The 21,228-nt window shown below is 47.0% G+C and overlaps 1 protein-coding gene across 2 annotated transcripts in view; it reads right to left on the bottom strand.

Annotated features, from left to right (window-relative positions):
* The window catches only part of ACADSB (acyl-CoA dehydrogenase short/branched chain), a 96,832-nt gene that overhangs the window by 21,158 nt on the left and 54,446 nt on the right, over positions 1-21,228 (bottom strand). For both annotated transcript variants that reach the window (XM_068111213.2, XM_068111212.2), the window contains exons 4-8: positions 16,476-16,682; positions 16,072-16,242; positions 14,314-14,439; positions 12,833-12,925; positions 1,349-1,438 (exon numbers count right to left, since the gene is read on the bottom strand). In XM_068111213.2, the coding sequence (XP_067967314.2) occupies positions 1,349-1,438; positions 12,833-12,925; positions 14,314-14,439; positions 16,072-16,242; positions 16,476-16,682 (687 nt within the window). The remainder of the gene's footprint in view (positions 1-1,348; positions 1,439-12,832; positions 12,926-14,313; positions 14,440-16,071; positions 16,243-16,475; positions 16,683-21,228) is intronic.

Raw genomic sequence — 21,228 nt, 5'->3', positions numbered from 1 at the left:
GAGCAGCCGTGTTCCTGCATCGGGCTGGTGGTCTTGAGGCAGAAGAGCTGTGGCTTGCCAAGCAGGAGCGACGGGTGGACGAGCGCTGCTGGCTTGCTGCAGTGCGAGCCACAGCGAGGCCTGGATTCCCGCCAACGAACGGGCAGTTCCCGCCAACGAACGGGCAGTTCCCGCCAACGAACGGGCAGTTCCCGCCAACGAGCGAGCGGTTCCCGCCAATGAAAGGGCGGTTCCCACCAACGAGCGAGAGGTTCCCGCCAACGCACCGGTCGATTTTTACGACCACTGACGAGACCCCACCAGTGATCAGAGCGAAGTGCACTAAATAACCACACACCTTCATTTTATCCAACGATGGAAAAGGAATGTAGAAGGAAGTAGAGGACGGGAAAGACCGAGAAAGACTTGGCTAAAGGTGGTGGAAGAAGAAATGTGGGCAAGGGGGTTAACAAGGAGAGATGCAGAAAATAGGGCAAAATGGAGAAGATTGTCATGGGGCAAGGCTAACCCCCGCTCCAGCAGGGAAAATGGCCTTTAAATGCCTGTTGCTGTTTGTTGTTCTTCATTTTATCCAACATTAATTTTATCCATTGTCTGTGTTTGTGTCTGTGTCTGTTGTGGGGACATCCCAATTTAGGAATGTAATTGACCGTGTGTTTATTTTGTATTACCGGCATTTCTTTTAATAAAGCCGGTATTTTTGGACAATTCAAATTCGTTTTCGGCTGAGTTATTTTTTGCAGGTTTGAGGACTGCCGGTGGGATCCGTTCAGGTAAGTGCTCTTTAGCATCCTCCTCCCCTCCCCCCCCCCCCCCCGCATGTATTAACTCCGCCACATTTTGAACCGAGTGCCTCGGAGTAAAGCTCGTTTGGCTATCCATGCTACCCTACGGTGATCACCAAGGGTAGTCACGCGACAATATGTGCAGACACATGATCACCCACCCCCTGTCCTCTCCCTCCCTACAACCCCACACACCCCTCCCCCTCCAATTGGGAGGGGGTTTTCCAGCAATACTAAAATTTGGCAATTGTTCGTGGGTAGGCATGTCTAAAACTAACAGAGTTGAAAACGTCTTGGCAGATCTCAGCCAAATTTTGCACACATGATCTGGGTACACAGGGCCAAGTCATACCTCATCAGTCATACCTCATCATACCTCAAGTCATACCTGATAAATTATTTATTATTTTACCAGCACCTTTTACTAATATATATGGGATTTGAACCTGTGTTCCCAGCATAATGCCAGGGTGCACATTGGAATGCTAAACAGGCCAAACAATATCTTGACAAGTGAGGCAGCATTTGGCTGGATGTACAACACCAAACAACAGCAAACATACCTGGAAATCAAAAATGCGCTGTCCGAACTGCTTCCGTTGCTTCGTGTACGCCACAGTGTAGTCAAAACACCCCTGAGACAACCCAATCATCTATAGCAAAACACAATGCATTTGACGAGGAAGCACATTATAGAAAAAAGTAAGAAGGTGGCCAATAAACAACGCTTATTGAAGTGTTTCATTTGCATGACAAAACACCGTTTCATTTTTAATTTTCTGTTTTTGTATTACAATTGGAAGCGTGTGCACAGTGGTCTGGCTTATTGAATATAATCTGTAAAAGTTGTGTTTGCGCTAACATTTAAAATGTCAGAGGGTTAATAGGTCAAAGAGAAGGGTTGACAAACAATACCGATAGTCCAACAACGGCGTGATATGCAAAAAAAAAATAAAGATAAAAAAAAAAACCTAACCATGACCCATCCCTAACCCTCACATTCAAAACCCCAACCCTAACCCATCCCCATCCCCATAAATAATTATTTCAGTTAATATATCAGTTTATATATATATATATATATATATATATATATATATATATATATATATATATATATATATATATATATATATATATATTGTTACGAATTTGAGAAAGTGTAAAGAATGTGAGAATTATGGTTTTGTTGTGTGTAACTGACCCTCGTAATGTAAAGAAAGGTCGAAGCTCGTCCTCTTAGTTAATTCCATAAACCTACACCCAGGACACCATATATCCTTTTAAATAGTTAGTCCCTTATTCTATGTAGGTTAAGGATGTGTTTCCCAATAGTTTGACTCTTCATTGCACCGAATTAAATAAGAGTAGGTCCCTCCGACGCCCCATGGCAGCTTCCAAGTGCCAGGTTTGCTGCAATCGACTCTTTAGCCACTTTGCTGCATTTTCATCTCCCGTCCACTTTGCTGCATTTGACTCCATTACGCACGAGGTAACCACGAAGAATAAAGGCGGGTCTCCACCTCGTCATAGAGGGGAGGAGTGAGTCGGCCCCGCTCAACCAACCCAGAACGAGGGGTTTGGCTTGAGAGGGCGGAGGGAGAACGCTTGGGGGAGGTTTGCAAAGGTTCAAGGGCGGGGCCTATATAACCGGCAGCGGGACGCTCCCCACGGCAGATGAGCTGAGAGGAGAGATGAGTTCTGAGTCCAGGAGATGAGCAGGTGTGACCAAGCCGCCGTGACATGTGCCGCGCTGCAGGAGAAACGGACCGAGGCAACGCAAGGAGCGCGCGAGGCAGCAGTGCGGACAAAGGAACTTCGCCCGCGCAGTTTGGGACCGCGGGAGTTCGCACGACCGCGACTCGGTTTCTTGACGGCGGTGCCTTCCGGCCTGACCGTGCCCAGGCCCCGCTGAACCTTCCTTGCCTCTCAAAGCCATCCATCTCCAAGCCATTCGTTCCTGCCATCATTTCCCCGTGTAAGTGTGAATGTTTGTCCGTCTTCCACGTTGTCCTGGGGTTTATTAATTAAGCTTGTATAGGTAAGCTAATGATTTCACTGTGTCTCCTGCTCCTTCCATTGCCTTGTAAATCGTATTCCATTTCTTTTCTGCTTTAGTTGTGTGTAAATAGTAATAAATCCTGTTATTCCTCTGTACTTCTTCTTCTTCATTCTCGTTCGGTCGCTTTAGTGGTTTCAATATTGAGTGTACGTGGCGCGATTCGGCCAACGTTTCAGAATCGGGTCTAGTCATTGTTAACGGTTCGGGCCGCGGCGCCATCCGCTCGGCAAATTAACATCTTATCCGCGGTCCGTAACAATTGGTGTCTGGGAGTGAGATTCGAGGCCCGAACCAAATTTTCTATAACATCAAAAAAAAATTGGTCGAAATTACGAGCGGCCGAAATTTTGTTCAACATCCAAAATTGAGTCGTGCCATGGACAATCAAGGCGATCGGATGCAGGTGGGCGAACTAGAAGAGGGGTTAGGGGTAACCCAGGACCAGAGGGAAGAAATGGAGGAGAGCAATGAGGAGGTGGTTGAGGGAGTATCAGGCGCACAAAATGGCGCCCTCGCGCACGTGGTTGCAGAGGCACAAAATGGCGGCGCTGCGGCAGCCGAGACCGCAGCACTGGGGAAATTGGACCTCTTCGCGGCGCAGATGATGGGGTATATGAAAAAAATGGGTGAGCAAATGAGGGACGAAGCGAGGGCTGATAAGTGAGCGATTGAGGGGCCAAATGAGGGACGAAGCGAGGGGTACTAGTGAGCAATTAAGAGACGGGTTAAACAATATGGACAATAAATTTGAGGGGTTAGACAATGGGATAAAAGAGGTAAAGAATGGGTTAACGGGGCTAGAAGATAGGATGGAAGACAAATTGCGGGCAATAGGGGAGCAATCCGCCCGGGAAATCAAACGGATGGGGAACCAGATAGAGGAGGTGAAAATCGGGTTAGAAGGTAAACTGGATGCTCAGAGGGATGAATTGGGACAGATAAGGGCGGCATCTACCAAAGAGATGGGAGAAATGAAGGAGGAAATAGGACGAGGTGTAAGCGAGGAGGTCTCGGGGGTACGCGAGGAGGTAAAGCGAGTTGAGAAGCGTATGGAGAAAGAGGTGAGAAATGGGACGGCAAAGTTACAAGGGGGCATAGAGGACCTGACGCAGGAGGTGGAACAGCTGATGGTGGGACAGACTGAGTTAGTGGAGCAGGTACAAAAGAACACTGCGGTACTAGGAGGGTTGAAGGCGACACAAAAAGAACTAAAAAATGACTTGATAGCGACGAAGAGGGAATGTCAGATGGAACGTGAGGGACTGACAACGAGGTTGGACGAGGTGACGGAGGCAATGGAGACGAAGGACAGGGAGGTGAGGACGCACATAGAAACGGTCAAGGTGGCCTTAGAGGACGAAATTGAGGAGACGCACCGGGAAATAAAAGAGGTGAAGCAAAAGTTAGAGGAAGTGGAAGAGGGGGTGAGTGAAATTAAGAAGAGACGGAGGGAAACTATGAGAGAAATACAGGAGGAGGTGATGGAATATGTGCAAGGTCGGTGCTCAAATCGTGATGGTGTGCTTGCTAACCAAATAAAGAGTTTGCAGGTGACAGAGGAGGTGCGACGACAAGGTGCCGAGGTGAGTGGCGATATACGCGGAAATGTATATGGTATGAGGGGAGCTTCAGTCGGCCTGGGGGTTGGTTTGGACCCGGGTGTTCGCGAGAGGCCGCTGGTGAAGTATGCAACAGGTACGGTGTGCGAAGGAGGAGGTGTGCGAGAATGTCCGACTCTGGGGTGTGTGAGGAAAAAGTGCGCGCCGAGGAGTGAGTGTGCTGTCGAGAGTGAGTTGGTCATAGCGCGTGCGCGGGGGGGCACATGGAAGCGCGTCGTAGGGAGTGTTACAAGGGATGTAACGGAAGCATGCACGCCTGTGGTGAGTGTTACAGAGGGTGTAACGGGAGAGTGTGCGCAAGAGGATGCGTGAGAAAGGTGTGTAACGGACAGGTGCATGAGTACAGAGTGCGCTGTCAAAAGTAAGGGTGAATGCGCGACCGAGTGTGGTGGTGAAAGTAGTAAGAGTGACACGGCACGTGAGTTGGTTGTGGCAGGTGAGAGAGGATGTACACCTGGAATGGAAGGATGCACACCTGGAATGGTAGAGCGCGTATGGGAATGCACGCTGGAGTTGGTAGTGAGGCACGTGGTTGGGTGTGCAAGTGAGAGCACACCTGTGGTTGTCACGGAGGAGGTGACCGAGGAGGGGGCGCGAAGAGGTGTGTTGGTGAGGTGTGCGAACGATGAGTGTGTGCAAAGGTGTGCGGTGGTCAGGTGTGTGACAAAGTCTGTAAGCGGAATGAGTGTACCTGGGTGTGTAAGAGAAGGTGCAATGACGAGGAGCATGGGAACGGCTGGATGTGTGAGCAAGGAACGGGCTGCGGGGTGTAAGCATGCAAGTGGAGCATCGACGCTAACCGGGTTAGCGGTTAGACCGACGTTTAGCCGAAGCGGGCCTCGGTTCGTGCCGGGGTTTGCGTGCCGCGGGGATCCGCAGGGATTGTGACCGCGGCGGTTTCGAAAGAACCGCCGTGCGGGATCCACGCCGGGCCGCGCTCTGACCGGCCGCGTCCGTGCTCCGCTATGCGGAGCGGGCGGCCCGGTAGGAAGGGTCGTCATGGCGACCCCTTTTTGTTGAGGCGTTCCGGCAGGGCGAGATCGGGCCATTGGACGGCTCTGTGCCGGGATGGTGCGTGGGATCTCGGCCCGGGTAAACCTCCTTCCCTGCACCGAGTGCCGGACGGATCCAGCCGCCGGCACCAAGCAACCCGCATTCATTGCTCGGCTTTACGAAGCCGAGCTTTAGAAATGAATTGGCGCACCGAGGGGCTCAAGTGAGTAGACGGGTGATGAGGATAGTGTTTTGGACCCGAAATTGAAAAGCAAAATTTGATGATTGGCAAAGGATTGGCAGAGTGATGATTGGCAGATGATTGGTAGTGATTGGCAAATTTTTAATTAGCTGGAATTTGGTGTGCAAAATTGGTAGTGAGAGATACCCGATGTGGTGGGATGGCAACTCTGCCATCTCTCACAGGCGGGGGCAAAGGAGCAATAGATTTATGGGGTTGGCAGTGAAAACTAGCCCGGGAGGGTTAGGATAATGATAGGGATCTAGAGAAAACGACCTTAGGTAACGTTAAGGTTAGGTAGTGACAATGATACCTGTAGTGGGGACGCAGGTAGATTAGTTGGATGATAATGACGTGGTATGTGCTTAGTTTAAAGGGAAGACGGGGAGCACTAAGTTAGCAGGGCAACAGGTAGTTCAGGTGATGCCGTGTGTGTGGTTAAAAGGTGAGATTGCACAGGTGTGCAACTGAACAAGTGGATGGAGCAGTGTATGAGGGAGTGATGGTGATGTGTGTTGTGTTGACCCAAATGGTCCAGGCAGGAAGGAGGGTGCAGGTGGCACCAGGTGTGATTGCACAGGTGTGCAACTACAGGTGAATGGAGAATGGTTGTATGGAATAAATGGTATGGAATATATGGAGTATGGAATGGATGGTCGTGGAGTGAGTATGGTGGAAACTGTGGCGTGGAGTGGATGGTGCGAAGGTGTGGATGGGGGAAAGGAGGATGGACCCCCATCACGAATACCCGGGGAGGGTAGTGTAAGAGTTAGGTAGAGGGTACAGGTAAATTGTGGTTGGATATTGGCATCTGTGGTGCGGGTAGTTGCACAGGAGTGTTGTGATTGGTGCGTGAGTAAAGTGGAATGGGTGGGCGTGTGGCTGAATTCGTAGATATGATCATGGCGCACCATAGTTTCCCCACCTGGTGTCCGGAGTAACCAATTCCCTTGGGGTTCCAACTGCATGCCGGTCCGAATCCCTTGGGAGTTATGCTCGGAACGATGCCAGTTGAAGGCTATGGTCCTTGACCATGACATTACGTCACCAACTCCCTCGGAGCTTCAGCTGCATGCGGCTGCAGCTCCTTGGGGGTTGTGGTAGTTGCGTGACCATTTGTAGTTATGGGCACTCCGCCACTGTTAGTATGTCGGCCAGGTGAGGCCGCAGGTGGGCTCTGGGAGCCGGTAGAGTTGTTGTGGATGGGGCCCGAGGATCCGGAGGACGGACCTGGGTAGCCCAGTGCCAGAGGGCACCAAGAGGTGACAGAGCCAGGAGGGGCCTTCCCCAGTTAGATAGGTTAGGGTGAGGAGCTAGGTAAGCTCGGGTGGCAACTACAGTGGTGGAGGTGTGCAGGTGGGTAGACCTGCTGGAAGAGCTACACGACTCAGCCCGGAAATTGTGCAAGGGCACCGGGAGACGAATCGGGGGGGAGTGAGACCCCAAATTGAGAAGCACCACAGTTTGGTCAATGGGAATTGGTTTTTAGAACCCATAGTGTAAGTTGGCCAATGGATTGGCAGGGAAAGACCCCGGGTAGTGTAAAGTGTGTTAAAGTCATTTAGGAAGTAGTTAGGATTAAGAATCTCCTCGCACCATCTGCATCCATTCACCTGAGGTGACAGGACTCCACACCATGCCATGTTTTTATTATTTTATTGTGCAAATGTTTTGGATTGTGAGATGCATCATGACGTGGGTGTGACATTGTGCTGTTGTTCCATCTCTTCCTCCTTATGAGGATTGATGATGAATTGGGTGATGGCAAATTTTGATTAGTGGGATTGTGAAGACGAATTTGGTATAGGGGAAATATGGGGAAGACGTGACAGTAGTGACGAATTTGTAAATGTGTAGATTGTTGTAAATATGGGGTAAGGGCAAGGGTAGAGTAGGTGACAGGGGGGGGGTGACGTACGGTAGGGACGAGCTTTTCTCACTTCGCTCTCCATACGCACTTCGCCTTGCATTGCCTTGTTTGATGTGTAACTTGTACCCTTGTGACCTTACCCCTCGCTCACCTGTCTTTTCCCCCCTTTGTCTCCCACCCGAGGACTGTGCGCCACTGGGCGTTGAGGGGAGCGTGCGGAGGTCGTCCTGTGTGCCAGGACCCTCGCAACCAGCATGCATTGCATTGATGTACCACTTTATGGACCGCTGTTCTGCGGCCAAGTACCACTTGATGGACCCCAGGTTCTGGGGCAGGGCACCTCTGTTGGAGACCGGCCATAGTGGCCAGGAAATCTTGCTTGCGGACCTCGGTAAGGTGGCACCTATGCCAAACAGGTGGACCACCCTTAGTTGGCCCCTGTGGCCCTAAATAAAAATGGACACGGTTTGTGCTTTTTATATTTCCAAGTAGGCCGCATGAAGCAAGAAGACATCGGGAAGAACATCGGCCCAGCAGAGAAGGAGAAGACCACAACCAGTTGTTTTTTTTGTGTGTTTATTACAAACAGTAATGACTGTGCACTGGTTGGTGCGGTTGGTGGTTGGTGCTTTTGGGTGCTTTGGTGTTATTGGTACTGGTGCATCGATGCAATGCGTGCTGTCTCCTCCCTCCCAACAGGAATTTCCTTCTTTTTGTTTCCCTAAAAAAAGAAAAAAAAACACAGGTCCTGGGTTGCGTTGTAAATAAGGAATAACGTCACTATAAATAATGCTCCCCACCGTAAATGTATAGTTTGAAAACAATTCCGCAATTCGATTATCCTGTGGGCGCAAGTCTGTTAGGCAGGGTGCAATGCAGCAGGGGGACATATTTATTTGTGTTTTAAAATTGTCGCACTCAGGGTCAGGTTAATTGTAGAGGGAATTACACCTACGTGTCACACTAAAAGTAAAGTTTTATAGGCCCGAGCACGGACCTGAAGGAAGGAGGATGCAGTGTTACGAATTTGAGAAAGTGTAAAGAATGAGAATTATGGTTTTGTTGTGTGTAACTGACCCTCGTAATGTAAAGAAAGGTCGAAGCTCGTCCTCTTAGTTAATTCCATAAACCTACACACAGGACACCATATATCCTTTTAAATAGTTAGTCCCTTATTCTATGTAGGTTAAGGATGTGTTTCCCAATAGTTTGACTCTTCATTGCACCGAATTAAATAAGAGTAGGTCCCTCCGACGCCCCATGGCAGCTTCCAAGTGCCAGGTTTGCCAGGTTTGCTGCAATTGACTCTTTAGCCACTTTGCTGCATTTGACTCCATTACGCACGAGGTAACCACGAAGAAGAAAGGCGGGTCTCCACCTCGTCATAGAGGGGAGGAGTGAGTCAGCCCCGCTCAACCAACCCAGAACGAGGGGTTTGGCTTGAGAGGGCGGAGGGAGAACGCTTGGGGGAGGTTCGCAAAGGTTCAAGGGCTGGGCCTATATAACCGGCAGCGGGACGCTCCCCACGGCAGATGAGCTGAGAGGAGAGATGAGTTCTGAGTCCAGGAGATGAGCAGGTGTGACCAAGCCGCCGTGACACGTGCCACGCTGCAGGAGAAACGGACCGAGGCAACGCAAGGAGCGCGCGAGGCAGCAGTGCGGACAAAGGAACTTCGCCCGCGCAGTTTGAACTCCCGCGGCTCGGTTTCTTGACGGCGGTGCCTTCTGGCCCGACCGTGCCCAGGCCCCGCTGAACCTTCCTTGCCTCTCAAAGCCATCCATCTCCAAGCCATTCGTTCCTGCCATCATTTCCCCGTGTAAGTGTGAATGTTTGTCCGTCTTCCACGTTGTCCTGGGGTTTATTAATTAAGCTTGTATAGGTAAGCTAATGATTTCACTGTGTCTCCTGCTCCTTCCATTGCCTTGTAAATCGTATTCCATTTCTTTTCTGCTTTAGTTGTGTGTAAATAGTAATAAATCCTGTTATTCCTCTGTACTTCTTCTTCTTCATTCTCGTTCGGTCGCTTTAGTGGTTTCAATATTGAGTGTACATGGCGCGATTCGGCCAACGTTTCAGAATCGGGTCTAGTCATTGTTAACGGTTCGGGCCGCGGCGCCATCCGCTCGGCAAATTAACATCTTATCCGCGGTCCGTAACAATATATATATATATATATAAAATATATCTCTAATTTTTTGAAATACAATGAGTCCTCGCTTAACATACATTGTTTCGTTATTAAGTTGCAGATCACCTAGAGAACATGCGCATTTGATCGTTATAAAGTCGTTTTACCTATAATTTAGTACCAAACTAATGGTTTTCCAAGCCTGGGGTTTGTTTAATGGTTGAGGGGGCTGCCTTGAGATCTCAGGGTCATGAGTTCCAGCCTCTGTCATGTCGTTGAATTAACACCAGGTGGGTTGACAGCCTATCATCCTTCCGAGGTCGGCAAAATGAGTTCCAGCTTACTGGGAAGAATGAGCCATTCGAGTATCCTGCGTCGGAGTGGCGACCCATCCAGGATTGTGCACACTAGCCAAGGAAACTGCATTGGCAGCCCTATACATCTGAAGATGCAAAAGGAGTGGTGTTCTTCTTCTCATAGTTTTCCTCGTTATAATGAAGCTACAGTATAAACCGTACCGTAAATACTGGTGTGCAAGCCCACCCAGAGTACATACAGCATAGGCCTTATATACACCAAGCTGTGCATCGATAACAGTGGTGGGTCCTGGGCTGAGGTTAACTCAGGTGTGCATGAATGGTGTGTGGAGGAAGTTGTGGCCTGAATGTGTCAAAGACTTCAAAGGATTTAAAGATGTTGTCCCCATTTTGAAGAAAGTTATCCTCCTCGGCTTGACCAATAAAGTGGGTTTTGATGAGGAGAAAGAAGCCGACATCGCACAAATTCTGCAATATATACAATATATGCAGGTGGTCTTCTTCAAATATATGTGGTTAAATAGGTGTGTGGTTTGTTTAGGCTAGTCCGAGCATTCTCGCAACAACTTTTCACAACACCAAGCATTATATCATAAATTTCACATCAAAATACATCAACTGAAAATTAAAGCCCGACAAATATGCTCTTAACAACTCAAAAACAGGATGTCGATGATGATACTCAACTCAAACTCTCAAAAACAGCCAGCTAATACCCTCTGGAAATATGGTAAATTTTTTGCAGGACGATATTTCCTGCTATTGTTTAACACACACAACATGTTGGTTTTATTCCCAGGCAGTATGATCTATTGCGGTGTCAATATTTTAAAATATCACTAATGTGTTTGATAAGATATGTGTGATGTGTTTGAGTCAAATAATTATATTCAGGGAAACTGGACATATGCGTTGCATCGGCTGAAGGTAGGTCTTCTTCCTCCAACTCTATGTTCTTCCTATGCCCCACACGATAATCCTCCTCAATCTGCTTCCTGGTCTTCCCTCAATAACCCACGATTCATGATCCTATACGGTGGTTGCCATTGCATGTTTAGACACAGGATCAATTCGGTTTCTCTCTCTCCAAGCACATTTTATACGCTGTTGAATCCAACGCACCGTAACCACCTTAATGCACCACAAGCACTCACGTTCATAACCACCGCACCTCACACAAACCACAATTCCGAAGGGAAACAGAGCAAGAACCTTCTTCCTGTTGTTACATGCCCCTCCCCAAACCCCCTGGTCACGGTGTACCTCCGAGCCCCGAGAGGAGTCACGGCAGAAAAATGTGCTATTCTGTATGTCAAAGATCAATGGTAAAGCCACACCAATTGTTACCAACCAACAAATATTGTATTAAGATCACACAAGAATAACAACACAAAAACAATAGTAATCAATTGTACAACAAATATTATATCATTCCTATGATGGTACCATCAGGTTCGTACAATATAACTCACTGTGCTCCAAGTGAGCGAAAAGAAGAAGATTCCCAATGTCTCTATTCCCGCATCAAGCCAAAGTCGTATCCCGGCATCCAGCCAAAGTCGTATTCCGGCATCAAGCCAAAGTCGGTCCGCTCCAGCGATCGTCAGAACGATGTCTAATCGAGACCAGAATCCCGTTCGGATGACAGCCACAGCCACAGCCACGCGGCCAAAGCTGCGCAAAGGTGCCCTCAAGGCGACGGGGAAATCCAAAGGCGCCCTCCAGGCGACTGAGAAATCACACCTCGGGTATGGATGTTTCACGGCTCCAAATCGGTGACCCGCAGATTTACCTTCAAAATCCACGTTACACACACACCAGATAAACGTCTGAATGCGGTGAAAATGGCTGAAGTGAAGCAAAGAAACCTTGTGCGACGCACAAAGCGCATGAGTCAAAATGGCCGACGACCCGTTCTCGAGGCGTAACGGCACGACGATGATTTTCCTCGGAATCAACCGCCAAAAACCTGGCACGCAGGTTGATCTGTCACAGCGATAACAACTCTGTCACAAGAATCCCTTTCCCGGGAAACCTGAAAGTTCGCTAGTGACCTCCATTCGTCAACGTTTGCTCCAGACCAAGAAGCAGCTGTGCTTCTTGTCCGACTCACTCGCTCCGCCTTCTTTTTCCTCTTCCTCTTCATCATCGTTCGGTTCCGGTTTCATTTAAAACTTTAACATTTTTACCTTTTGGAAAATAGTAATATCTATTTCCCTTAAACGACAACAATAATAGTACATGGAATCAAAAATGTTTACAGTGGATGAAACCCACAACAACAGAAGTGACGAATCCGTAACACTGTTCAAATGCGCTTGGCGGAAAAATTCGTTAGGAAGAACGACAGCGTCGTGTATGGAGGAAGTGAACGTTGTGAATGGGACGTTTCCAGCGCAAGTTGATTGACAGCAGAGGGAGGTGGTGCCTTGGGAATGCACCAATGTAGGCCCACTGTTGAGGGTCAAAGAGCGGGATCCGACTTTTGCTCCCGTAAACTACGCCTCTCTTAAACTTTGATCCCTGAGTGTCCACTCCGCACAAGCGGCTTAAAAGGGCGGAATGTTTATTTTGCTGTTTATTTTGTCCTGTTGTGCCCTGTTCCATTCAGTATACTAGTACTAGATATTCCACAAGCCTCAACTACATATACAAAAAAGCCTTAAATTAGGTACTACACCCTTGCCCATAAAAATAGTAATATTTTATGAAGTATCTCGGTGTAAAATAAAATGTGGTTAGAGTAAGCAAAATGTTAATTTTTTTATTATTTCCAATAATTTTTTTTAGAAGTGATGCAAATGTATCTCACATACCTGAGCAGCGATTCCAATACGGCCTTCATTGAGCATGGAGATGGCATACTTGTACCCTTGACCAATCTCTCCCAGGACATGGCTAGCTGGTACCTGCACAGGAATGTAAGAAATAATAAATACAAACTGCCAATAGTGCAATCGAGCATTGACTAGATTTGTTTTAGGTGTCTATTAAGAAGATTATTTTGTGGCTCGGGCTCATGGAGGAACAACCACTGATATTTCATTAACAACCGCAATGATTCTCACTTTCTTTCTTATATTCGGTGGTTCCAGGGAAAATTTGTCCTGAGTATTCCAAGAACTAGCTAGCCAGGCATGACGTTTGAATGAAAGTGGGCAGGAATTTGGAATTTTGTTCCAGGTGTCAGCAATAACTCACCTAATCTTCACGAGCCTGTGGGATCTACAATATTCGCCATCTAAAATAGCAGAAGGGACAACCAGACAGGTTATGGTCCCAGAAGGAACACCCAGATAGTTTATAGTCGCAGAAGAGACACCCAGATAGTTTATGGTCCCAGAAGGAACACTCAGATAGTTTATTGTCCCAGAAGAGACACCCACACAGCTTATCGTCCCAGAAGAGACACCCAGACAGCTTATGGTCCCAGAAGGAACACCCAGATAGTTTATAGTCCCAGAAGAGACACCCAGACAGCTTATAGTCGCAGAAGAGAACGCAGACAGCTTGTAGTCCAAGAAGAGACACCCAGATAGTTTATAGTCTTATCGTCCCAGAAGGGACACCCAGACAACTTATAGTCCAAGAAGAGACACCCAGATAGTTTATAGTCCCAGAAGGGACACCCAGATAGTTTATAGTCCCAGAAGAGACTCCCAGACAGCTTATAGTCCAAGAAGAGACACCGAGACAGCTTATAGTCCCATAAGAGACAGCCAGACAGCTTATAGTCCCAGAAGAGACACCCAGACAGCTTATCGTCCCAGAAGAGACACCCATACAGCTTATAGTCCCAGAAGAGACACCCAGACAGCTTAGAGTCCCAGAAGAGACACCCAGACAAGCTTATAGTCCCAGAAGAGGCACCCAGGCAGTTAATAGTCCGGGAAGAGACACCCAGACAGCTTATAGTCAGGCCAATAAGCAAACAAAGACAAGACAGCTGAAAGCTAGGTTTTGCGCTCCTTCTTTGGTATCCTGTCAGATCCAAGGCAAAGCTTCACACAAATTCCTATTCCATACTTCACGCCAACCTCCATTTTCATATTGCACCTTCAAAATTGGTTTCCATAAGTTTTGCCATTGTGCAAAAATCTCTGAGAAACATATTGGACAAAAGAATGGCATTTTATTTATAAATATTACAAAGGTTTAGGACAATGCTGAACACGTTTTTTGCAGCAAAACAGTTCCAGCAATTAAATGAAGACAGAACCTACAAGTCAATCTGACAAGTTATAACACGAGCAAACAAGTGGCTAGCAGTTGGATCAAACAATCACCAAGGCAGCACCTTCACGTTGTCAAAGTGTACTGGACACGTGGAAGATGCTTTGATCCCCAATTTTTCTTCTTTCTTCCCAATCACCAATCCCTCAGATTCCCTTTCTACAATGAAGCATGTAATTCCTTTGTAGCCCTGCATCACATCAAACCATGTCAAACAAATGTTATTACATTTAGAGTTCTCAATCCACTCAATCACGTGTCTTCACCAAGTCTTTAACAAGTTAAGCAAGAGGGAGAATTGCTTTGCAATACATGTCCCCTATCAGGTTTCAGTTCAATATCAGTAAAAACATCCCTTTATGTGGGTCGGGTGTAATGCCGCATTTGGCACCAAAAATAATAACTGGAGCTTCCAGGGAAGGAGAACTCAACTGAACTGACTGGACAACTTTAAAGTAGGTCAGTTGTCTGTACTAGATTTGACTTAAATGAAAAGACAACAACCTTGTGTAATAATTTTAAGGTCCTTGTATCCTTGTGTGGTAAGAGTCTCACACACCAAGTTTGATCAAAATTCATAAATATTTGTGGACGTTAAAGTCTTAACGTTGTTTCGGAGCTGAAAACAACATGGCGGCCTATGGCGGCCATTTTGTGACGGATCGGGTTGGAATGCAACAGCAACCTACCTTGTGTGGTAAGGGTTAAATATTCTAAGTTTGATCAAAATCTGTTAATATTTGTGGACGCTAGAGTGTTAACATCGTTTTCATGACCAAAAACAAAATGGTCGCCTAAGTCCTCCATTTCTCAACGGATAGGGCTGAAATGTAATAGCAACCTGGTCCTTGGGGTAAGGATGCTGCATGTCAAGTTTGATCAGAATCGGTTGATATTTGTGGACGCTGGAGTGTTAACGTCGAAAAGACAGACGACGGACGCCAGACGCCGGAGGGTTCAGTATGTGATGAACTCAACTGGACGGTAGTCAAGTTGAGTTAACAAGGTATATTATTGTTGTTTAAAATATCTTACTTTGAGTTAAACTTTGTTAGCTACCCTAACTTTGAGTTAGTCCAGTTGAGTTAAAAACAATAACCCGATGTACATCCATGAAGCAAAAACATGCGTACGGTGTATGGACATATATAATATATCATGGTTATATACCAGGGATAATTGCAATTGCACTGGGCCATGGACTAACATCCAGGCCTAAGGCCTGCTGATCTGTGCTGCTTCATTTGGGGTGGAGTCAGGCCAACGGGTGTAAAGCAGTCGGGTGGAGTCAGGGCCACTGAAAACTGATCCGTGTAAAATATGAGATATTTTCCAAGTTCAAAAAGGGCATAACTCCGTGAAAGATTGGGGAAACACCTGAAACTCGAACATGTTCTGTAACTTATCACAGTAAAGCCATGTACCAAGTTTAAATTTAATATGTTAAAGGGTATGGAGGGAAGGGCGGGAGTCTACAAAACCACAGGTGAGATGGCCAGAAAAACGGAGAGCAAACCTATAGAACCCTCTAGGTAGGGGACTAATAAGTGAGAAAAGAATCAAATAACTTAATGGAAACCAAAAGTTGAATATTTTGTTACCTTCGCCACCAAAGGTGGATGGAAGTTATGCTTTCACCCCTATCTGGTTATCTGTGAGCAGGAAATCTCAAAAGGTAATGGACAGATTTGGACGAAACAATGCATGTTCATTCACATAAACATGACCGATTAATCAAAGTTATTAATCAAAATTCTGTAACTGTAAAATCTGTAAAAACAATTAATCAAAATAAGCAAAACCATCATGACTTGCACTTCACCTTAGCTGGGTCAGCATTGGCCATGACAACAAAAAGCCCGGCCTGCTCCGCGTTACTTATCCACATCTTGGAGCCATTGAGAATGAAATGATCTCCACACTTCTCTGCTTTAGTCTTCAGGGCAAATGCATCGCTTCCAGATTCCACTTCAGATAGGCAGAAGGAACCAACCTGTTTAAGCAGAATGGAGCCACAGTTTAGGGTAGCTAACAAATCGGAAACGGACAAGTATCATGAGGAAACGTTATTCAAGAACGATGTTATAACCACACGTGACATAGCTGCGAATAAGCATCTTGGAAAATGTGATGTCTTCTTAAAGGTGCTCACAAATTGATAAAGCCTCTAATTTTCCATCCTCCTCTGTGTATGGGTCATTAAATGTGGGCAAAGCAGCTTCTCACAGTATCCTGTGCCAGTCGAGGTAAGTACATCTGCTGCTGGCTCAGAGTTCCCAATTTCTGCAGGAGGGCATTGATCAGAGTGTTCTGGATGTCACACATGACCGCAACTGCAGGATCCACTTTCGCCAACTCCTCCACCACGAGCACTGAACAGAAGAAGCTCGAGTCTGCTCCACCATATGCTTCAGGAATCTCCACACCCATAAGCTGTTGCAGAGAAAAGGGGATGATGATGATTACCTCACAAAAATGTTTTTTTTTTTTTTTTTTTTTTTTTTTTTTTGTGTGTGTATACTGAATCGAGGCTCGTGGAAGAGCTAACATTTATTTCACAAACGAATCAACCAGACAAACAAAATATACAAAAAGAGGGAGCAGAAGACAAGATGGGGAGAGAAGGGGAAGCACACAACCACAACATTTGAGAGCAGGGAGAAGTGTGGGAGGGAGAGGGCTTGGGGGGAGGAGGCGTGGGAAGGGGGAGGGGGGGAGAGGTATAAAACACAAGGGGACCGAAATTAGCGGGGGTAGAAAAGATCAAGGTTTTGGATGGGGGAGGATAAGAGATGGTGGTGAACAGCTGTTTTAAAGACCTGGAGGGTGGAGTGGGATTGAAGAGAGTGAGGGAGTTTGTTCCAGAGGTGGGTGAAATGAGGATTGAAGGAGTGAAGGTGAGCAGAAAGTCTTGATTTTGGCAGTTTAACCATAACAGGGTTGCAGGCAGATCTTGTGCGACCTGTAGGAATATTTGGGGGACAGCCCAGAGAGAGCTGGGGGGGCAAGGCCAGAGAGGAGTCGGGAGAAGACGGAAAGACCACCAACCTGCCTGCGGTGAGTGAGTGAAAGGCCCTTGGAGTTAGCTTCATCGCGGGACATTCCAATGATTCTGAACGCTTTGGTTTCAACAGCGTGAAGACGAGCCAGGTGTGAGGCAGGAGCACCAGACCAGAGGGGAGAGCAGTATTCCATAGAGCTGCGGATGAAAGCCTTGTATGTGGTGAGGAGCTCAGGTGTGCCAAGGAAGGACTTCGCATGACGCAGGATGCCCAGTCGGCGACTGGCTTTGGAGGCCAGATTTGAAATGTGGTTTTCCCAGGAAACGTCATGACAAATAGTGAGACCCAAAAGCTTGAGTGACAGAACTTCTTGGAGAGGATTATTCAGAAAGTGGATGGGAGGGTTGTCCAGTCGGTCTTTTCGGAGAGACATCGTAAGAGTGTGAGATTTATCAGGATTGAAAGACATGTTCCATTTGTTTGCCCAGTCTGTGATTTTGTCCAGGTCTGCAGAGAGTGAGGAGACCCGTGGGCTGATGCCGTCAGGACCAGTTGCAGAATCAGAGTCGAGGGTTGACAGAAACTTTTCCACCTTGTCAGGAGGAAAGGACACAGAGTCCAGGAGCAGCTGGGTACGACTGGGTACGGTGGGTACAGAGAGGGATGGGTTTGGGAGACAAGATTTAGAGGCAAACACAGAGTTGAGGCATTCAGCTTTTTCAAGTGCGGAGTCAGCCGTTAAGCCGTTTGAGGTGAGGGAGGGGATGGAGGGGGAACAAACACCAGAAACAGATTTGACAAGACGCCACCAGGATTTGGAAGAGGGAGACAGATAAGAGAGTTCGGTCTTGAGAACGGTGAGATATTGTTTCCTGGCTCTCCTGAGGGTGGACACACACTTGTTTTGGGCTTTGTGAAAGGAAATGAGATTTCCTTCCGTTAGATTTGCTTTCCAGGAGACGAAAGCAAGTTGGTTCAGGGCAACAGCCTCACCACAAGATTCCGTGTACCATGGACGGGAGGAAGGGTATGACAACTGAAGACGAGATGGGATAAATCTGTGCATGAGAGAGAGCAATTTACTTTGAAAGAATTCCCAGGATGAGGATGTCAGAGGCGGTAGAGATGGGAGACCAGTCCAGATGATTGATGGCTGCTTGAAGACCGTGCCAGTTGGCCTGAGTGAAATGCCAGACTCGTCGACGCTGAGGAGGCTCTCTGAGAATGGTCAGAGAGATGTCCACTTTGACAAGCACATGATCAGATGAGCCGATTGGAGCAGAAGAAGAGCAGCAGACATTTTCAGGGAAGTTAGTCATAACCAAGTCCAGAAGAGAAGATGCTCCGTTGACTGAGATCCGGGTCGGGAAATTGACAGATTGTGTCAGTCCCAGTGAGTCGCAAAAGTCCTTTGCTGAAGAGCCATGGCTGGTGAGAGAGGTACCCACACCCAGCCAACTGGCATGGTGACAATTGAAATCACCACATATGAGGAAGAGAGAGTTGGGATGGGTAGATAGAAGTTGGTCCATATTATCAGACAGCGAGATGTAGATGGAGTCATCACTGTTTGGTGGACGGTACAACACACATATGAACAAAAGGTAGGAGCGAAGGGGAAGCCGTAGCCAAAGGTATTCCTGGGGGTGAGGTGGAGAGAGGGCAGTGGAGGGCGAGTGAGGAAGAGAGTTTTTTATAAAGATAGCAACCCCACCTCCAGGACGAGGCTCAGGTCTATCATACCGGAGGAGGGAGTAACCTGGGAGAGATACCAAGGCATCAGAGACATCATGAAGGAGGAAAGTTTCTGTTAAGCAGATCACATCTGGTTTGTCAGAAGCAACCTGTATGGAGAGATCAGTCAAGTTTGAGCGAAGGCCCCGGATGTTTGAGGTCCATACCGTTAATGAAGAGGAAGGGGGAGCATCGGGAACAGAACAGGGGGGGTGGGGGGGAGGGGTAGGGTAAGATGTGGAAGAGGAGGAAGAGGTAGGGAGAGCTGTTGAAGGTGTGTCAGAGATTTCAGAATAGCTTGGAGAAAGGGAAGAATGGGGCGGACAAAAGGTTTGATGGAGATTGGGTGAGGCACAGTGAGGTGTTATTTGAGGAGGGGGAAGAGCGAGGCAGAAGGTTGGGGGAGATGAAGGTGAAAGTTGGAAGGGGGAAGAAGCAGGGAGGATGCTTTGAGGAGGAGGGGTGAGAGGGGAGTCTAGGAGGGGAGGAGCGAGGGGAGTCTCAGAGGGGAGGGGTGTGGGGGGAGTTTAGGAGGGAGGGGAGGGAAGGGGCAAGGGGGGAGATTTGAAAGGGATGGGTGATGGGGAGGATTTGAAGGGGAGGGGTGATGGGGAAGCTTTGGAGGGGAGGGGTGATGGGGAAGTTTTGGAGGGAAGGGGGGATGGGGAAGATTTGGAGGGGAGGGGTGAGATTGGATTTTGAAAAGTGTACGATTCATGGGAAACGAACATTTTTTGCAAAATGAGTTTGAGACCTTCGAGTCAAAAATACGTTTGAGGAAGCTGAAGGAGGGGTGGAGTTCTGGAGAGTTTAGGGAATGTAGAAAAGAGGAATTGTAAGAGATGGTGTTATTTTTTTTTTTTGGAATGAATAGATTTGGTGAGCAAGATGAAAGCATCCTTTTGTAGGAGAAGAAGAAAAAGGTGTTATAATATATGAGAGAAAATAGTTGTTCAGGGGAGAGATTATACATTTCTAACCACGTGATCGCGTGATCGCGAACAACGTGAACGAAGAACGAACGAACAAGTAAGAACAACAAATAAACGAATAAGACCTGAGTAGGAAATATTTTTTTGGGTTTTTTTTTTTTTGAGTAGAGATATTAAACAAGGAGGTATGGGGTGAACGACTGGGACGAAACAGAGAACGAAAATAATTGCAGCGCATTCGACGAACCGCTGAGAGAAAAACAAAACCACAAGGTCGGAGACGGTACGGTAGCCTAAGCCTACGAGTACTAGGCCTCACAATACTCGATACGCATTAACCGACGATTGTGTATACATGTACGAAAAATTAGCACCGAAGATTTTCGTAAAGATACGCCATAGGTACACACACCGAAAGATAGATACAGTCTCGACAAAAACACAATTGTGAAAGATTACTTAGCTTCGAAAGCGTGAGCGCATGGAACAGCTTCGAAAAGATGTGACCTCGCCGTGATCTCGCGAGATCTGAGGTTTAAAAGTTTAAAAGGTGCCATATACTGAATGTTTAAAAGGTTTAGGAGCCATATTTTCACAATGGACACAGGAGATGAAAATTGAGAAAGCAATACAAAGGTACATAATAGGTGAGATAAAGGAGCGTAGGAAAGCTTGGGAAGAGGAGAGAGAAAGTGTGGTGATGAAGGTTGGGAAGAGACAGAATTGTGGAACAAGGGTTGGGTGGGGATTAAAAACTTCACATACAGTTACGTGAAAAAGTAAGTACACCCCATGTAAAGTTTTGACTTTTTCAACATATTTCAACATACAGCTATTTGATCTTCATTTCAACAATAATGACAGATAAAGGTGATATAATATAACAAATATCATGAAACATTTACATTTTGTAGTCCATTGTATAATTTAAATAAACATAAATGCAAATTTCGCATGTGGAAAAAGTAAGTACACCCCTACATTTATCACAACTTCAAATACCTAAAATTAGAATCAGGTGCATCAGCTCAGGTGCAAATGATTGGAACATCGTTAGAGAAGATCTTGGAGGAACCTGTCTTATTTAAACCTGACATTTCGTTTGGTTTGCTCTGTGTTGTTGAAGTGTGCGGCGTCACCATGCCTAGATCAAAAGACCTCTCTGAGGCCTTCAGAAAGAAGTTAAAGATGCCTACGAGTTTGGGAAGGGATTTAAAAAGATCTCCAAACAATTTGAAATCAATCATTCGACTGTCCGGAAGATCATCTACAAGTGGAGAAGATTCCAAACAACTGCCAACTTGTTCAGGC

The sequence above is a fragment of the Myxine glutinosa genome, chromosome 3, assembly GCF_964187855.1.
Source record: "Myxine glutinosa chromosome 3, kmMyxGlut1.1, whole genome shotgun sequence".
Lineage (NCBI taxonomy): Eukaryota > Metazoa > Chordata > Myxini > Myxiniformes > Myxinidae > Myxine > Myxine glutinosa.
Note: the sequence above shows the minus strand (reverse complement) of the source record. Positions and strands in the feature narration are given on the sequence as shown.